This window comes from Gymnoscopelus microlampas (genome assembly GCF_963454915.1).
Source record: "Gymnoscopelus microlampas genome assembly, chromosome: 16".
NCBI lineage: Eukaryota > Metazoa > Chordata > Actinopteri > Myctophiformes > Myctophidae > Gymnoscopelus > Gymnoscopelus microlampas.
Window position 1 is genome coordinate 7,022,847 of NC_139953.1, and position 16,781 is coordinate 7,039,627.

Genomic DNA, 16,781 nt, shown 5'->3' on the forward strand with positions numbered 1-16,781 from the left:
TATTGTTTTCCGATACTATAAAAACACGCATTTGTATTTCCTAATTAATCCATATTTGGTGGTGTTTTACTACACTTTTACTACATAGTGGCCTAAGTCAAGTCTAGTCAAGTCATAAAGCACATTTAAAAACAACCCACAGCTGACCAAAGTGCTGTGCACAGACTAGCACACATAGCACACAAATCACAAAACAAGAAACTCTGGCATAAACAGTGACCAGGGATGTGCTGGGCCCCTAATTCAGCCTGGGAATCTCAGATAGTGAGTAAAGCGTAAAAAAACTGTTAAAAAAAACGTCTTATTTTTTTGTAACGGCCGGCCTGGTTGGCCTGGAATGGAGCGGCGGCCGTTAGGGACTTGTCCCAAATTCCCCAGTGGCCAGCACGTCCCTGACAGTGACACAAAGCTCATACACAAGTAAACAATAAATGCACATAGACACAAATCAGTCAAATCAAGACGATTCAAACACTAGTGAATAAAAGTGAGTTTTGAGAGTGGGCTCAAGATTCAATGGAGGTTAGATCTGATAAAGAGGGAACGCTGCTCCAAATAGTCTAGGGGCTGTGAAAGCAAAGGTTCACACGGTTCCCTCAGTAACCTTTAGATTGCAGGACAGAGCTCCGAGTCAGCTGACCTAAGGGACGCGTATGTAGACAGTGGTGTTAAGTAACTAAGTACTGTACTTAAGTACAATATTCAGTACTTTTATTTCTACTCCAATACATCTCAGAGGCAAATATTGTACTTTTACTCCACTACAATTATTTGAAAACTTTAGTCACTAGTTACTTTGTAGATTTTGATTATTATTACAAAACATCCATTACCCACTTCAGCCCTAATACATTTCGGCCATTTGAAAAAAGCCGATCTGCAAGCTTGTAGATCTGCAATTTTCAAAATATTTTTATACATTTTATACATTTGAAAACTTGTGAAATGGGACATTCTGCATAATGAGTACTTTCTACTTTTGGTACTTTAAGTACTTTTACTCAAGTAAATGTTGTATTCCGGACTTTTACTTGTAACAGAGTATTTCTACATTACAGTATTGATACTCAAGTAAAAAAAATAGTACTTTTTCCACCACTGTATGTAGAATAAGGGGTTCGAAGGTCTGTTATTAGGAGCTGGAGAGCCAATTTAGGGGGCTGATAAACAAACATAATTATATTATATTAAAATCAATTTTGAACCACACAGGCCCCCCCAAAAAAAGAAAAGAAAATAAGGTATCCCCATGGATATGCACGTTCCATGTGTGAGAGTTCAAATGTGATCTCATGTCTGTGAATGGACACTATAACATTCTCACATTGCACTTATAGTTAATACAGCCCAACAAGTGTGTGCGTCCATGTTTGTGTAAAATGCTTCATTGCAAGTATTTAGAATACATTAGGGGTGTGCCGATACACTAATTTCACGAAACGATACGATACGATATTTGGCTCACAACTTCGATACGATTTCGATACGATACGCACTTTTTTTATTATGAAAATATATGGAGGAGAAAAAAAGAAAGTGCAAACAAATAATTCTGTTTTTGCATTCAGACATGCAAACTTGTAGCTTTTCAGCTACAATAGCCGTTTTGAATCCAAATAGTATGACACCTGACCCGAAAAAAAAACATGTTGTCACTCTTTTCACTTCGGGGCCGTTTGCATGCCTGATTATTATGATTGTAAAAAAAAAAAAAAAAAAAAAAAACGATATTTTTTTTTTCCAAAACGATACATATCGTCGCGAAAACGTATCGCGATATATCGCGGGACGATATATCGGCACACCCCTAGAATACATACATAGAAATTACACCGTGGAGCTCTCAGAGATTACAAAGATAGAATACAGGAGAATATGAATATTAGAACATCTACAGTATATTTCGTTGAAACATCACAGCATGTACGAGCCGAATGTGTAGTAGCCTATAGCTGCATTTAAGTAGATATTTGTGCACGTCTATGCATCAGTGCTTTCAGGATGTGTTATGATAAGAGTATTAACACCTCTCAGCTTTCTGTTCTCAAAATAAACATTGACCACAGTTTGTTTCCATAATTCTAGGTACACCTAGCACACACACGCGCACACACACACACACACACACACACACACACACACACACACACACACACACACACACACACACACACACACACACACACACACACACACACACACACACACACACACACACACACACACACACACACACACACACACACACGTGCAGCAAGACTCATCAATAGCATAAAGTGGCTTCCTAATATGGCACTATAAAAAATGAAATGCCGCATTGTGGCTGTATCACAAACCAACCATGTCTGTCCAGACTAAATGTAATGAGGATTTTGAAGCAATGTAATAAAAGGTGTGAAGTGTATTTTCATGTTTAAAAATAATAATACAAAAAAAAATATATATATACCTGTATATATATATATATATATATTATTTTTTTTGCAATCAGTTCATCCATGTGTACAAGTGAATGTTTAAGCCGCATTTGAATAAATATGCGGCTTAACTGTCAAGGCGTCCTCACCACGTATACGATAATGGGAAATACTGTCAGACATACAGTACAAATGTACATACGTAGAGATGGACGGACCATGGAGTCATTTCTTCCTTATCCCATGGAGCATAGCGTGGTTGGGTTATGGCCTACCAGAGGAAGTTGGAACCCACCAACTCTGACTCCTTCTACATTCTGCAATCAAAACAATACTGGATTAGCATTATGATTGTGTGATGATGTGTGATGATTGCGTTTATGACTGTGAACACAACATTTCTGCAAGGGGACAGTCTCTAAGTCAGTGGCGTAAAAGTATACTGACATTTTTTACTTAAGTAAAAGTACCAATACCACAATGTAGTGTTCAAAATGTTACTTGAGTAAAAGTACAAAAGTATTGGCATCAAAATATAAAGTACTAAAAGTACTAACATTTTTGAAAATAGCAGATCTACAAGCTCGTAGATCGGCTACTTTCAAATAGCCTGTGTATAAAATAGGGCTAACGTGGTTAATGTGTGTTTTATAATATAATAATTTATATCTGCAAAGTAACTAAAGTTTTCAAATCATTGTAGTGGAGTAAAAGCACAATGTTTGCCTCTGAGATGTAGTGGAGTAGAAGTAGAAGTATTGAAAATACTCCAGTAAAGTCAAAAGTGTACTTAAGTACGGTACTTGAATAAATGTACTTAGTTACTTTACAATTTGTACACATTTCTGTAAATATATATTGTATTGCATCCACTCCACTATATGCAACCATGAACAGAAAAAAAGAAAGTGACTTTGGATAAACGTTAAAAGGTTCCCACAGAACCTTCAAATATGTGAGAAGGGGGTTAAAGTGAAACTGAGTATGTTATGAGAATTGGTGTCTTAATGTCGTCATTCTCAGCGTGGTTTGACTGGAAAGCATGGTTGGAGTTTTACCACAAGAACCCCAGCATCTCTATTTTGCATGTCATAAAACAAAAGATGAATATTCGTTGAAAACAGCTGATCCACAAGCTCACAATGCGTTGCGTGGTGATGCGCTATGAAGTACCATGTCTACTTACTTTGTGGAAAAACAGTGGTACAATGCAAACAATAGATTAAGGAGAAGCACCGCTGTGAGCCTAGCCACCTAACCCGTCCAGAAGGCCACGTGCTCCACCAATAGGCTCTATTCACAGCAGCCATATTTTCACTTCCTTAACAGATGTTACCAATGATACTAATGACGGCTCTGTTCCATTTAATGTAGCACAGTGACCCCCATAACTCTGAGAGTGTACAAATGGAACCAAATGGACCCGTAAGGGTCCATTTGGTTCCATTTGGTTCCATTTGTACACTCTCAGAGTTACACACCCGTAAGAAGTGTTTCCAGTGAGCCAACATGCACAATATCAGCACCCTGACTCTGTTTGACCAGAGTGGAACAGAGCCTTCATTAGTATCATTGGTAACACCTGTGAATTTCTACACAATATGGCTGCTGTGAATAGAGCCTATCCTACAGCACTTGGAAACACAGAAAGTTCCTCTTTCTGTGTTTCCGAGGTTATTATTCACAGTAATAGAGCATAAAATGGTATATGAGCTTAAACTGCTCAAAGAAATGTAGGGAACACTTTGTACAAAAACTGCTCAAAAGAATTAAGGGATCAAAGTGTTCCCTTCATTATTTTTGAGCAGTGTAGTTCTTGGGGGACAAAGGCCACTAAATACTAAAGGTGAACAAAACAAATGAAATAGCTGAAAAAATATAAATCAACAAAACCCAAACATAACAAAACAGCAGTGGTCTACAAAAGAAACAAATGATAGACATTAATACACTGTAAAACAGATCTATTATATAAAAACAAAATAATGACAGATTTACCTCTGTCTGACTATTGAACACAACCCATGTGGAAGGCACAACACAGGAGAGCAGAGTCACTATGAAGCAGGGCCTAAAGTGTGACAAACAAAGGGTCAGTCTCAAGCAGTTAAAATATACATGTACTTTCATCTACAATATACACCTACCCGGGGCATTGCACAGAGCAGAGGCAACCTGCAACAACAGGGACCTAGGGGGGGAAAACCCCTGTTCAGTGTCGTTTTTATAGTGAACCAAACAATTTGGAAAACAGGAAGTGGGAGGAGCTATGGCTTGTCTATCTCCACAGTAGCCCAAGAGGGACATTTCCTGACTGGCTACAACAGGCAGCCAGGAAAACTATCAACCGATCAACCTCTTACCCTCATCTGCTCCAGTGCACTGCTGCTCAGTGGACAAGCCTTATTATAAGACTGTGGTTGTACTGGGAATTCATGCACACTCTTTGCCTTTGATAAGGCACACATCACTTTGAGTATAGGCAGTAGGCACACATCCAATTACTGTCTAATTACACTTACTGGATGATTGACTTGCTCCACTATACTCACTGATTGATCATTTGAGCCATGGTTCAATGTATTGGATGTGTGTGCGTGTATGTGTGCGTGTGTGTGTGTGTGTGTGTGTGTGTGTGTGTGTGTGTGTGTGTGTGTGTGTGTGTGTGTGTGTGTGTGTGTGTGTGTGTGTGTGTGTGTGTGTGTGTGTGTGTGTGCGCGCGTGTACGTGTGCCTCTGTGTGTAGGAGAGGAGAGGAGGGTGCACGTACGCACATCATACTTCCTGTCTGCTATATTTCTGAGGGAAATATTGGACTTGCTTCTCCACTACATTTATTTGACCAATTGTGTAGATGCTTTAATACCATTTGTACGAATCACAACAGTGCACACACACACCGACAGCCATCAAGGGAAGATGGCGCCAGTGTGTTTGGCTGCTCGTCTCCTGCTCTCGCTTTGGTTTGTGTTTCTGCTGTGTCTAAGCCTTGGCACTGTTCAGATTAAGTCTCTGCTGGTGTATGATCGCCAATCTCTTCTGGATATCCGACAAAATGCCAGGATTATTGGCTCATTCTGCCACAATGAACAAAAAACCGAGCCGCCGCTCCTAACAGGAATCCCGACCCATCTGCTCTCGGTCGCGCCCCCGCCGCCGAGGAGGAAACGGCTCCGCCGCCGTGGAAAACGGAGTGGCAAGCTGGTGAAACTGAAAGCTTGTGTATGCTTTTCGTCTTTGCCCCACGTGAAACCTGGATTATCTCCCTCCGCCCTGCTGCAACGACTCCGGGTCCCCAGCGCGACCTGTCTCGCTCCTGTTGCTAGCCTGGAGGTGCTATTCCAGCCCGGCCGCCCCTGCGCTCCTCGGCTCTGGAGTCGCGGGGTGAACCCCCGCAATCTGCGGCCGCTGCCCCGCGATTTTAGCTCCTCCGGATTAAAGGCTCCAGCCCCTGTCAGGATTGGCCTGGTGAATGCCAGATCGCTGACACATAAAACATTTATCCTGAGGGATTTCTTCAGCTCCCGCGACCTGGATCTCCTCTGTGTGACAGAGACGTGGATGGCGGCGGGTGAGTGCAGTGCCCTCGTTGAACTGCTGCCGGCCGGCTGTTCCTATTTCAACTCCCCGCGGCCCTCGGGCAGGCTGGGTGGGGGAACAGCGGTCATCTATAAGGATGATATTAAATGCAAGCAATGCTCTGCTTCCTTTTCCAGCTTTGAAGTGACTGTGTTTGAGGTGGGTCGTATTGAGCCTGTTTTGTGCGCACTCATTTATCGACCGCCTAAATACAACAAGGATTTTGTGACTGATTTCTCCAATTTCCTGGCTGGAATATTGCCCAACTATGATCGAGTATTGATTCTCGGAGATCTGAATGTACACGTATGTTGCCCCGATAAACCGATGGTGAAGGACTTCCTAAACCTTATTGAATCGTTTAACATGGTGCAAAATGTGACGGGTCCTACTCATGAACGTGGGCATACATTAGATCTCGTGATATCATATGGGCTGCCTATTCTTAACCTAGAGATCTGTAATAATACTTTCTCTGACCATTGCCCCGTTCTGTTTGATGTTTTTCTCTCTTGTACTGAAAATAGATCTAGGGCTCCTGCTAGACTCTGTCGGACTCTTAACCCCCGCACTGCTAGTCGCTTTTCAGCTGCCTTTGAACAGCTGTGTGTCCCGTCTGCCTCGACTGTTCCCACAGAGGAACTGTGCTCTTGGTTTAATTCTTCGTGTGGGACCATAATGGACTCTGTGGCCCCATTGAAATCCAAGCAGCCCAGGGCAAAGCCTGAGCCCTGGTTCAATGACAGAACCCGTGCAGCTAGACAGGAGTGCCGAAAAGCAGAACGTAAATGGAAGAAGGACAAGCTGCAGGTTTCTTCTCAGATCGTAAAGGAATCCTGGCTCTCCTATCAGAACACTGTCAAAGAGGCAAAAAGAGAGCACTTAGCGAATATTATTGAGTCTAACCGTCTTAACCCACGTGTACTTTATCAAACCATTGACTGTTCTTAATATCGCTCAGCCTGTCTGTTTTGAATCATCAGACATTTGTAATGACTTCCTGCACTTTTTCATTGACAAGGTGGTAAATACAAGGGCCCTCATCTCTGCTCCTGCCTCTGACCCCTCTGTTTGTGTCCCATGCCCCGCCGTGCTCAGCTCGTTCGAACCTGTAACACTGTCCTTTTTGGAGGATATAGTCAGCCACATAAAGGCCTCAGGTTCGCCTCACGACGTCATTCCGGCGCGCCTCTTTAAAGAGGTTTTCCCCAGCGTAGCTCACTTGGTCCTGAACATCATAAATAGCAGTCTCTCTTCTGGTCTTGTTCCCACGTGTTTTAAACATGCTGTAGTGCAACCACTGCTTAAGAAGCCAGGCCTCGACCCCACTGTGTTGGCCCATTTTCGGCCCATATCGAAATTGCCTTTTATCTCTAAGGTACTAGAAAAGGCTGTCTATGCCCAGCTACAGTCTTTTCTAGAGGAGCATAACATCCCTGAGGTCTTCCAATCTGGCTTTAAAACCCGGCATAGTACCGAGTCTGCACTAGTAAGGGTATTTAACGACATCCTCCGAGCAAATGATGCGGGCGACCATGTAATTCTTGTCCTGCTGGACTTGACGGCTGCGTTCGACACAGTGGACCACAACGTCCTGCTCTGGCGTCTGCAGCACCTTGTGGGTATCCACGGAACTGCGCTAGGGTGGTTCAGGTCCTACCTGACGGGCAGAACCATGTCTGTCAGCGCTGCTGGCTCTGAATCCGCCCCGGCGCCGTTGGCGTATGGTGTTCCACAGGGCTCTATTTTGGCCCCAGTGCTCTTCTCTCTCTATCTCCTGCCGCTAGGGTCCATCCTCAGGAAACATGGCATTTTGTTCCATTTTTATGCCGACGACAGCCAGATCTATGTCCCCTTAAAAAAGAAAGATGCTGATCCGAAAGCTCTTCTCTCTTGCCTCGAGGACATTAAAGCCTGGATGGCCCTAAGCTTTCTAAGCTTCAATGAAAAGAAAACTGAGGTGGTGGTGTTTGCCCCAAATGGTTCTGGTAACCCCCCTCCCTTTGATCTAGGCCCCCTGGCACAGTTTGTGAAGCCAACAGTCTCCAACCTGGGTTTTAAAATGGACAATGACTTCAAGCTAGATCGCCAAATTAGTTCAGTGGTGAAGTCTAGCTTTTTTCATTTGAGACAGTTGGCAAAAGTAAAACCTTTTGTATCCACCCAGCACTTTGAGACAGTAATCCATGCCTTTATTACATCTCGGCTGGATTACTGTAACGCCCTCTACCTTGGAGCCAGCCAGTCTTCCCTTGCTCGGCTCCAGCTGATTCAGAACGCTGCTGCCCGATTGCTAACTGGCACACGTAGGAGAGAGCATATAACTCCCATCCTCGCCTCTCTCCACTGGCTGCCCGTGCACTTTAGAATCCAGTTCAAGGTTCTGCTTTTTACTTTTAAAGCCTTAAATGGTCTTGCCCCTCCATACCTCTCTGAGCTCCTCCCCCCCCGCACTCCTGCCCGCTCCCTCAGGTCAGCTGACCAGATGCTGCTGGAGGTCCCGTGGGCGAACCGGAAGCTTAGAGGGGACAGAGCTTTTTCAGTCGCTGCCCCCAAGCTCTGAAACGATCTTCCCCTGCAGATTAAGCAGGCCCCCTCTCTGGCCATTTTAAAATCCTCGCTTAAAACGCATTTTTATTCTTTGGCTTTTAACACAGCATGAGACCTCTTTTTCTGAACTAGCCCCCCTCCTTTTCTTGTTCTGTGTTTGTCTTTGTATTCTGTGTTTTTAATCTCTGTTTTTACATACTGTATTACCTATGCACTGTACAGCACTTTGTGGCCGCTGTGGTTGTTTTAAATGTGCTATATAAATAAAGTTGAGTTGAGTTGAGTTGAGTATGTATTTAGAACACATACAGTACATTGGAACGACTACCATTGCTAAGTAGATATTTGATAAAGTGCACGTCTAAGCATCTTCTCAGTGCATTCAGGATGCACACACAGTGTTATGATAAGTGCATTAACACCTCTCTGCTTTCTGTTCTCAAAATAAACTTTGACCACAGTTTGTTTCCTTAATTCTAGATACTCCCTCCCCCTACCACCAAAAGGTTAATCCCACCTACACTAATATGTGCCAACTAGACACATATAGAGACACATGTGCAACACAACACGCACATTAAAACATTCAGGGTTGTTGACTGCAGAGCGAGAGAGGTAAAGACTGACAGACAACCATGATGAAGAAGATACCAGTAATTCTAGCGGCCTGCATGCTGCTCTTCTCAGCTCTGGCTGCAGCAGAGGGTAAGTCTATCTGCCATGGTTTCAACCCATTTAGACCGGGAAAGAATCTGTGATCTTGTAGATTTGCTATTTCTTTTAATCATGAAAAGTTGTGCAAATCTTTGAATATTTTTTTTTTTAAGCGAACATTTGTAACTCAAATCTTTGCTTCTGGAGATTCTACAATGCCTTCTAAATTGTAATGTTCAGTTTTTTTTTTTTTTTTTAAACATACGTTGCTATAATCAGTGGTTCTCAAACTTTTTCATGTCAAGGACCACCCACAATGATATGTATTTGGCCGCCGACCTCCATCTCAAAACATTTTGTTCCAGGGACCCCCCCAGAAGCAAAGCTTTGAGTTAAAAGTGTTCCCTTTAAAATATATATATGCAAACATTTGCAGATCAAGATTTTTTTGAAATAGCAGATATATAAGCTCATAGCGCGGCACTCGGTGCTGCGCTATGAGCTTGTAGATCTGCTATTTTTGATTGGCCAAAGTATAAAATATGGATGAAGTGGTTACACAGATGTGTTACCGGTTTGAATGGATTCATCTTAATGATTTAGGACGATCAAAGTGCTTTGGTTGTCGTTGTTTTTTTTCTTGTTATTCCGCCTGTTTATCTCAGATGTTTTTCTCACTCTGCTTCACTCTCCCAGAAAGCTTTGGTCCAATTGAGTGCTGTTTCAGCTATCACACCACACGCGTTCCTAAGAACAACGTGGTGACATTCTATCGCACAGGCACGCACTGCGCTAAGGATGCTGTTGTGTGAGTATTAGGTTGTATTTACTATTGTATTGTACCTGTAAATCTTGGTGTGGTTGATAGGGAAGGGTTGGAATGATGAATACAATATTATGCTTTTTTTTTTTTACCAAGAATAGGGATAATTTATTTTTCTTTAGGCCTATAGCAAAACAAAACAAAAATTGGAAATTACACTCTCTGAGTCTCTAAAAATATATAAAGTATGGATACTTTTAGACCATCATGGCAATACCAAAATGTGCTTTTCACATACTGTATAACACTGTATTTATATTATAATCACCTGTCCATTTGTATTCATGGCTATACTCATGAGAAAATAAGTAAATATATAACCTCTACAACTAGCTGCTGTACTATATATACATTTCTATAAAGCAATTGTTCATTATTAGATTATTATTAAAATAATTATGTCATTGTATGGTCAGGAGCGTGAAATATCAGCTATGAGTAACAATGTTTAGGTATTCACTACTGTTATCCCTGCATTGGGATTAAACTGGCATAAACACAGTATAGGCCTACACATGTACATTTGCGCTGCAGCTAATTTATAATCTAGAGCGTTTTGACGTAACTGATGACTTATGTACACATCAGAACATGGGAGAGAGCAGTGAACAGCTTGCAGGTGCGCTGCAAGGTGCGCTGTGCTCTGATTCTAGATGATTGCAGACAACAGACGTCTTTCTCATGTAGCGCTATGTTGCAGTGGAAATGACCAAGACAATTTCACAAAAAACATTACAATGAGATGTTAAAGGGATAGTTCATCCACAAAATGACTTTTTTTTCTATCGAGTACACACCCCATGGAGACTTGAATTAATGGAGATCTTTTAGTTTTTGTCGTTTTCCTAAGCCAATAATTTGATGCTCCGGTAGGAGACTCAAAGTGTTAACTTTGAGTCTCCTACCGGAGACATTAGCATCTTTTCGCCGGTCATCAAATTGTTGGCTTAAGAACTCGACAAAAACAAAAAAAATCTCCATGAATTGAAGGCTTCATGGGGTGTGTAATTGATAGAAAATAAGTATTTTTTGGGGTGAACTATCCCTTTAATGTTTTATTTTTTGTTGTTGTTGTTGTTTTGGGCATTATTTGTACTGGCCCGAGCACGTAAAGTTGCGTTCTGCTGGCCCGAGGATTTAAATAGTACTTTTGGGCCAGCGGGACATTTATAATGTTGATCCCTGTGTTTTTAGAAAGGGTTTATGTTGAGATAACTTAAACATAAAACATAAGACATAAAACATAAAATATAAAACTGCAGGAATGAGCCATCAAAATGTAAAATACCTGAACTGAGATCATCTAATTACACTTTCTGAATGACTGACTTGCTCCATGATTGACCATTTCAGAATCAGAATCAGAAACTTTATTGTCACATCACAGATTTACAGATGTAAAGAAGTGGGTGAAATGCGTTTTGTGCAAGCACCATCGTTGTTGTTGTTTTCAGAAAGAGAGAGAACAAGAAGGGGGGAGAGCAAAGAGGGGAAAAAACAATAAAGAAAACATGTCATGGAGCTATAGGCTACGCACTAACCCATAAACCAGTAGGCTACATGAGGTTAGACAGGAGGCGCATAGGGTAAGATATAAAGGTGGTAACACTTCAGTAGGTCCACATAGCAGCAGCTACAGTATGTACCGTACATTAATTAGAGATTAGACATTAACCCATTAAGACGGGGAACGCATCTGTGTCATTTTAAGATTTCTTTGGCTATTCAAAACATTGCAGATATACAAGCTCATAGCGCGGCACTCGGTGCCGTGCAATGAGCTTGTAGATCTGCTATTTTTGAAAAATCTATGACTATGTTGCTATGTTCCAGGGACCCCCCAGAAGCACAGATCGGAGTTAAAAATGTTCGCTTTAAAACATATATTTGTTCCACGATTTTTCAAAAAATATCAGATCTACAAGCTCATAGTGCGGCACTCGGTGCCGCACTATGAGCTTGTAGCTCTGCTATTTTTGAATAGCCAAAGAAATCTAAAAATGACACAGTCTTAATAGGTTAGGTCTTAATAGGTTACGGGTGCAAAAGCATTTTACCATTTGACTGGTTAGCGAATAGCGACTATGAATACATTGTAAAATGACACACACCTTAATGATGGAAATGACTTCAATGTCTCTGTCTGTTCTATAGACGGATTTCCGCGCGACGTCATCACAGAGCAGAATGCGCAATCTGCGCATGCCCGGGTGAAGGCGCGTTCGAAAATACAGCCCTGAGCGGCAGTGAGCGCACTGGCCAATACAAACTAATAGGCGAGTGTGCTCCGGTGCGTAATTTCCAAACGCACCCATAGGCTTCCCCCCGCAGCTGCGCGGTCATATTCCTCTCATGTTTACTAACAGGAAACCTCTCTATAGGTTCACAATGAAGAACGGTGCCAAGCTCTGTGTTGACCGAACTCAGGACTGGGTCCAGACGACCATCTCCCACGTGGAGGCCAGAGTCTAAAGAAGGAGAGTGTTCTGGGGGATTCAGGGCTGCCTAAAAAGTTCCAGATATCCAGTTGTTTTTTTGACAATGCTTTGACCAAGCTTTGCTTTATATGACAAATGGAAAAAGCCACAGTTTACTGGTAGTTATAGTTCAACTCCCAGGTTTCTCACGTTCTGTTTTTCCATGCTTTAAACAACAAATTAAAAAGCATAAATGTTTGTTGTTTGCTTTAGAGCTTTAGTTTAGCTTTAGTGCAGATTTTGTTTATTCAGATATTGAATGGATTGCTTTAAACATGCATTTTAATGATGCATTGTTGATATTGTTTTCTGATGCAATAAAACAAGCATTTTTACATCCGTTGTTAATTAATCCATGCTTTGGTTGTGTTTGCATAGTAGACTAAGTCAATAATAAATAAAAGCTTTTATAATAAATCAAAGTATTATAAACACACATTTTAAAACAACCCACATTGACAAAGTGTTGTACAGCTGTGGAAAAAGGCCAGGATAGAGGAATAAAGAATGGAAAAAAGAAGCATAAATATCATATTCACACAGATATACAAGTTCCATTTGTGTGAAAATATTATACCCCAGTGGTGTAAAGTAACTAAGTACATTTACTCAAGTACTGTACTTAACTCCAATTTAGAGGTACTTTTACTTTACAGCAGTATTTCCAATTTTCAATACTTTTACTTCTATACCACTACATCTCAGAGACAAATATTGTACTTTTACTCCACTACAATTATTTGAAAACTTTAGTTAGTTACTTTGTAGATATGACTTATTATTACAAAACATACATTAACCTCTTCAGCCCTATTTAAACTTTGGCTATTTGAAAATAGCAGATCTACAAGCTCACAACACGTTGTGAGCTTGTAGATCTGCTATTTTCAAAAGATTTTTATACATTGTATATGATACCTTGTGAAATGGGACCTTCTGCATAAAGAGTGCTTTTACTTTTGGTACATTTTGATGCAAATATTTTTGTACTTTTCGTCAAGTAGATTTTTAATTCCGGGCTTTTACTTGTAACAGAGTTACTTAAAACAGGTGAGTACTTTTTCCACCACTGATTATATCTATGACAGAGTAAAACATTACGATCTTAAGTGTCTGTGTGAATGCACTCATAAAGTCTCTCACTTTGCAGTCACAGTCAGTGCACCCCCACAGCCAGTAGATGACGTCTTTTCATGTAAGGTTGAGTTAAATGTCATCGGGTGGAACACTACTCGTAGTCTTTCTTACTTTATAGACCTATAGAAGAGTAGATTACATTATGACTATGTTAGAGATGCAGTCAATTTTATCATCAACTTCATGGTGGGGCGGACTGGAAACAAAAATCAGCCTGGGAATTTAAATTAGACCATGGGCCAGTGCTTCTCAAAGTGCGGTCCGGAGACCAGCTGGTCATTGAGGGGTCCCCAGCAAAATTAGATAATAATAGTTGTATTTAAAAATAGCAGATTTACAAGCTGAAATCAGTTATTTTTGCAATTGTGCTTCAGTTTTTGACTCTCATCCTTGACAAATACCAAAATAATTATAGAACTAACACTAAAACTAATAAAACAAAACTAAAATAATTTTTAAAATATCAAAAATAAACTAGCAAATCCACTTTACAAACTAATTAAAACTAACTGATAAACCTAAAGCCAACACAATTAAAAACTATAATAACCTTTGTGTGTGCAGTGCATGCGTGGGTGCCTGGGTGAATGAGTGTGAGAGATGTGTTTTGTTGTCATTTATACTGTAACTATGTATATACAGGATCTTTGTAAGAGAATTGATAAAGAGTTGTCAGTCATTTGCTACTGTATTGAAAAGAGGATAAGAGAAAACACAGTATTGTGAAAAAAATAATAATAAAAGAGAAAAAAATACTGGATTTGTGTAAGAGAAATAATAATAATTTTAAAAAAAGTTACATTTGTCTGGAAAATGATTTTAATTTAAAAAGTCGTAGCAGTAGCGTGAACCTCAAATCTTGATTCGAATCGCATCGTGAGTTGAGTGAATCGTTACATGCCTATTCAATAGATATCATTATTTATGCATCTTCATCCTTTCATCATCATCATCACCTCTCCTCTCCTCTCCTCTATTTAGAAGGAAGATGGGACAGTGAACAGAGAATTTAAAAAGACAAAGTCTATAGAAGTCACTGAGGCCTTCCGTGAAAAAAGGAAATAACAGACTAATAATTAAAAATAATAACATTTATATTACATTGAAACATTGCAGTACAAGCAACAAGTGCACTATAAGTAGATATTTGATAAGTGCACGTCTATGCATCATTTCAGTGCATTCAAGATACACACACTGTGTTATGATAAGTGTATTAACACCTCTCAGCTTTCTGCTCTCACATTGACCACAGTTTGTTTCCTTAATTCTAGGTACACTTACCCCCAAACCCCACTACCCACACCCACCAACTAGTTTAACCCCACCTACACTAAAATGTGCTAACCTAGCACATATTCACATGCAACGTGCAATAAAAGACACAAGGAGGGATTGATCGTCAGGAGGGGCGGGACAATCCCCAGTGGACTGCTGTCTGATTGGCCTGCCTGGCCTGTCTGTCTGTCGATAAAAAACAGGCTCCAGACAGTGCTGTGGCAGAAAACGACGGTGCTGTCAGACATAGCACATAGGATAGGTGCCTGTTAGTTGGATTGGTCCAAATGTCAGTAAAGGATCCCTTTTCGACCCGCCCCAGGGCCGGCCCTAGGATTCTGGTGGCCCTAAGCAAGATTTTTTTTGGTGGCCCCCAGAACACTTCCAGCACAACCACCTAAACTAAACGCATGTTGCAAGAAAAACAACTCAGATTAATTTCAGATTCATTAAGAAAAAATAATCACAAACCTTTCTTCTTCTTTCTTCTTTCTTCTTTTGGTGACCTCCAATTTCCTCTTCTTCCGCCCAGATCAAAATTTTCTTTTTGGAGGCATATCATTCATGAATCAAGTACATGCCTAATATAAATGGGAGATTTGAATAGAGTGAAGTTGCTGAAGGAGAGGGGGAGGGGCCACAGGTGGATTGCATTCAACTGCATGTGGCTTATTATAAAATCATTCTGTTATAAGATCTTTTCGTTTTATGCATATTAAAATAATAACGCTATTTTTTGGATAGGGGCTACATGACATAATTAGGCTACAATATGTAAATAAATAAAGTGAAAACAAAGAAAATAAACTTAAGCCCTAAGTGACCGCTTACATCGCTTATAGCGGCGGCCGGCCCTGCATGCCGTCCCCATCACCAGTGCAGTTGTAATCAGAACAGCAACGTGAGAGAGGAGTAGCTGTGAGATTCCTGAGAAGGACAGATTCATTGACTTGGCATGTTATCTTTATCAAATATGGACCCCAAGCCCATTCCCAGTAAGAAAAAGAGTGGTGGAGCTGAAAGGACAAGAAAAAAAAAGCCTGTTTGACTCTGTCCTGTGGAGGAGGCTATTTCAAAATGACTGATATTCAAAGCCCCCAGTCAGTCAAATATGCTGCATATCTCTGCTGTCCGGCCAGAACCAGCTAACTCCAAAATGGTAATTGTTCAGGAAATGAAAAACAAAATATAACTTTTTCAGAAAATGAAGAAAACCTTATATTTTTAAAACAAAGCAATACTGCCTCATCAAACTTGGTATTGTGACTTTATATACAGTATTATCAGATACTTGCATGTGTCATTATATTATCACCACTTTACCCAAATCCAGCTCAAGTGGAGTTAGTAGGTTTTGTCCATCATTGAGTGGAGTTAGGAGGTTTTGTCCATCATTGATAAGAACAGCTGACAATGAATCTCAAAGCTCACAACACATCACAACGCATTGTGAGCTTGGAGATCAGCTATTTATGGTGTGCGCCATCCTCATATACTAAGTATAGATCAAGCTGAATACTGTACTTAAACAACTTTTATTTTAACATGCATTGGAAACATCCATGGATCTAACTGTTACCACTGTTGTTCTTCTACAGTTGAGTACAACAAACAATTCTGCCTCAATACTCAATACTAAATGTATTTAACAAAAGCAACCATGGCACACCAACAATAAATAAATGGCATATCAATAAAAAAAAATACATTCATGAATAATAGAATCTGTAGCCTATCAAATCTGTAGCCTACTGCACTAACAATAACAACCACAGTTGCATTTACCTATCCATCAACATTTTATTATTACACTGTTGTGTGTTGCCTAAACATTCCAGTCACTGGGTTGGTGAAAACACCCCGCAAA

At 40.6% G+C, this 16,781-nt stretch overlaps 2 protein-coding genes across 2 annotated transcripts in view; both read left to right on the top strand.

Annotated features, from left to right (window-relative positions):
* LOC311062531 (C-C motif chemokine 4-like) overlaps positions 1 to 16,781 on the top strand; it is a 405,685-nt gene that overhangs the window by 230,426 nt on the left and 158,478 nt on the right. The window lies entirely within an intron of this gene.
* On the top strand, positions 9,101 to 12,836 carry LOC311062540 (C-C motif chemokine 3-like 1). The gene is made up of 3 exons (XM_084081656.1): positions 9,101 to 9,250; positions 9,896 to 10,007; positions 12,404 to 12,836. The coding sequence occupies exons 1-3, from the start codon at positions 9,181 to 9,183 to the stop codon at positions 12,492 to 12,494; spliced, it is 273 nt and encodes a 90-aa protein (XP_083937782.1). The 5' UTR covers positions 9,101 to 9,180; the 3' UTR covers positions 12,495 to 12,836.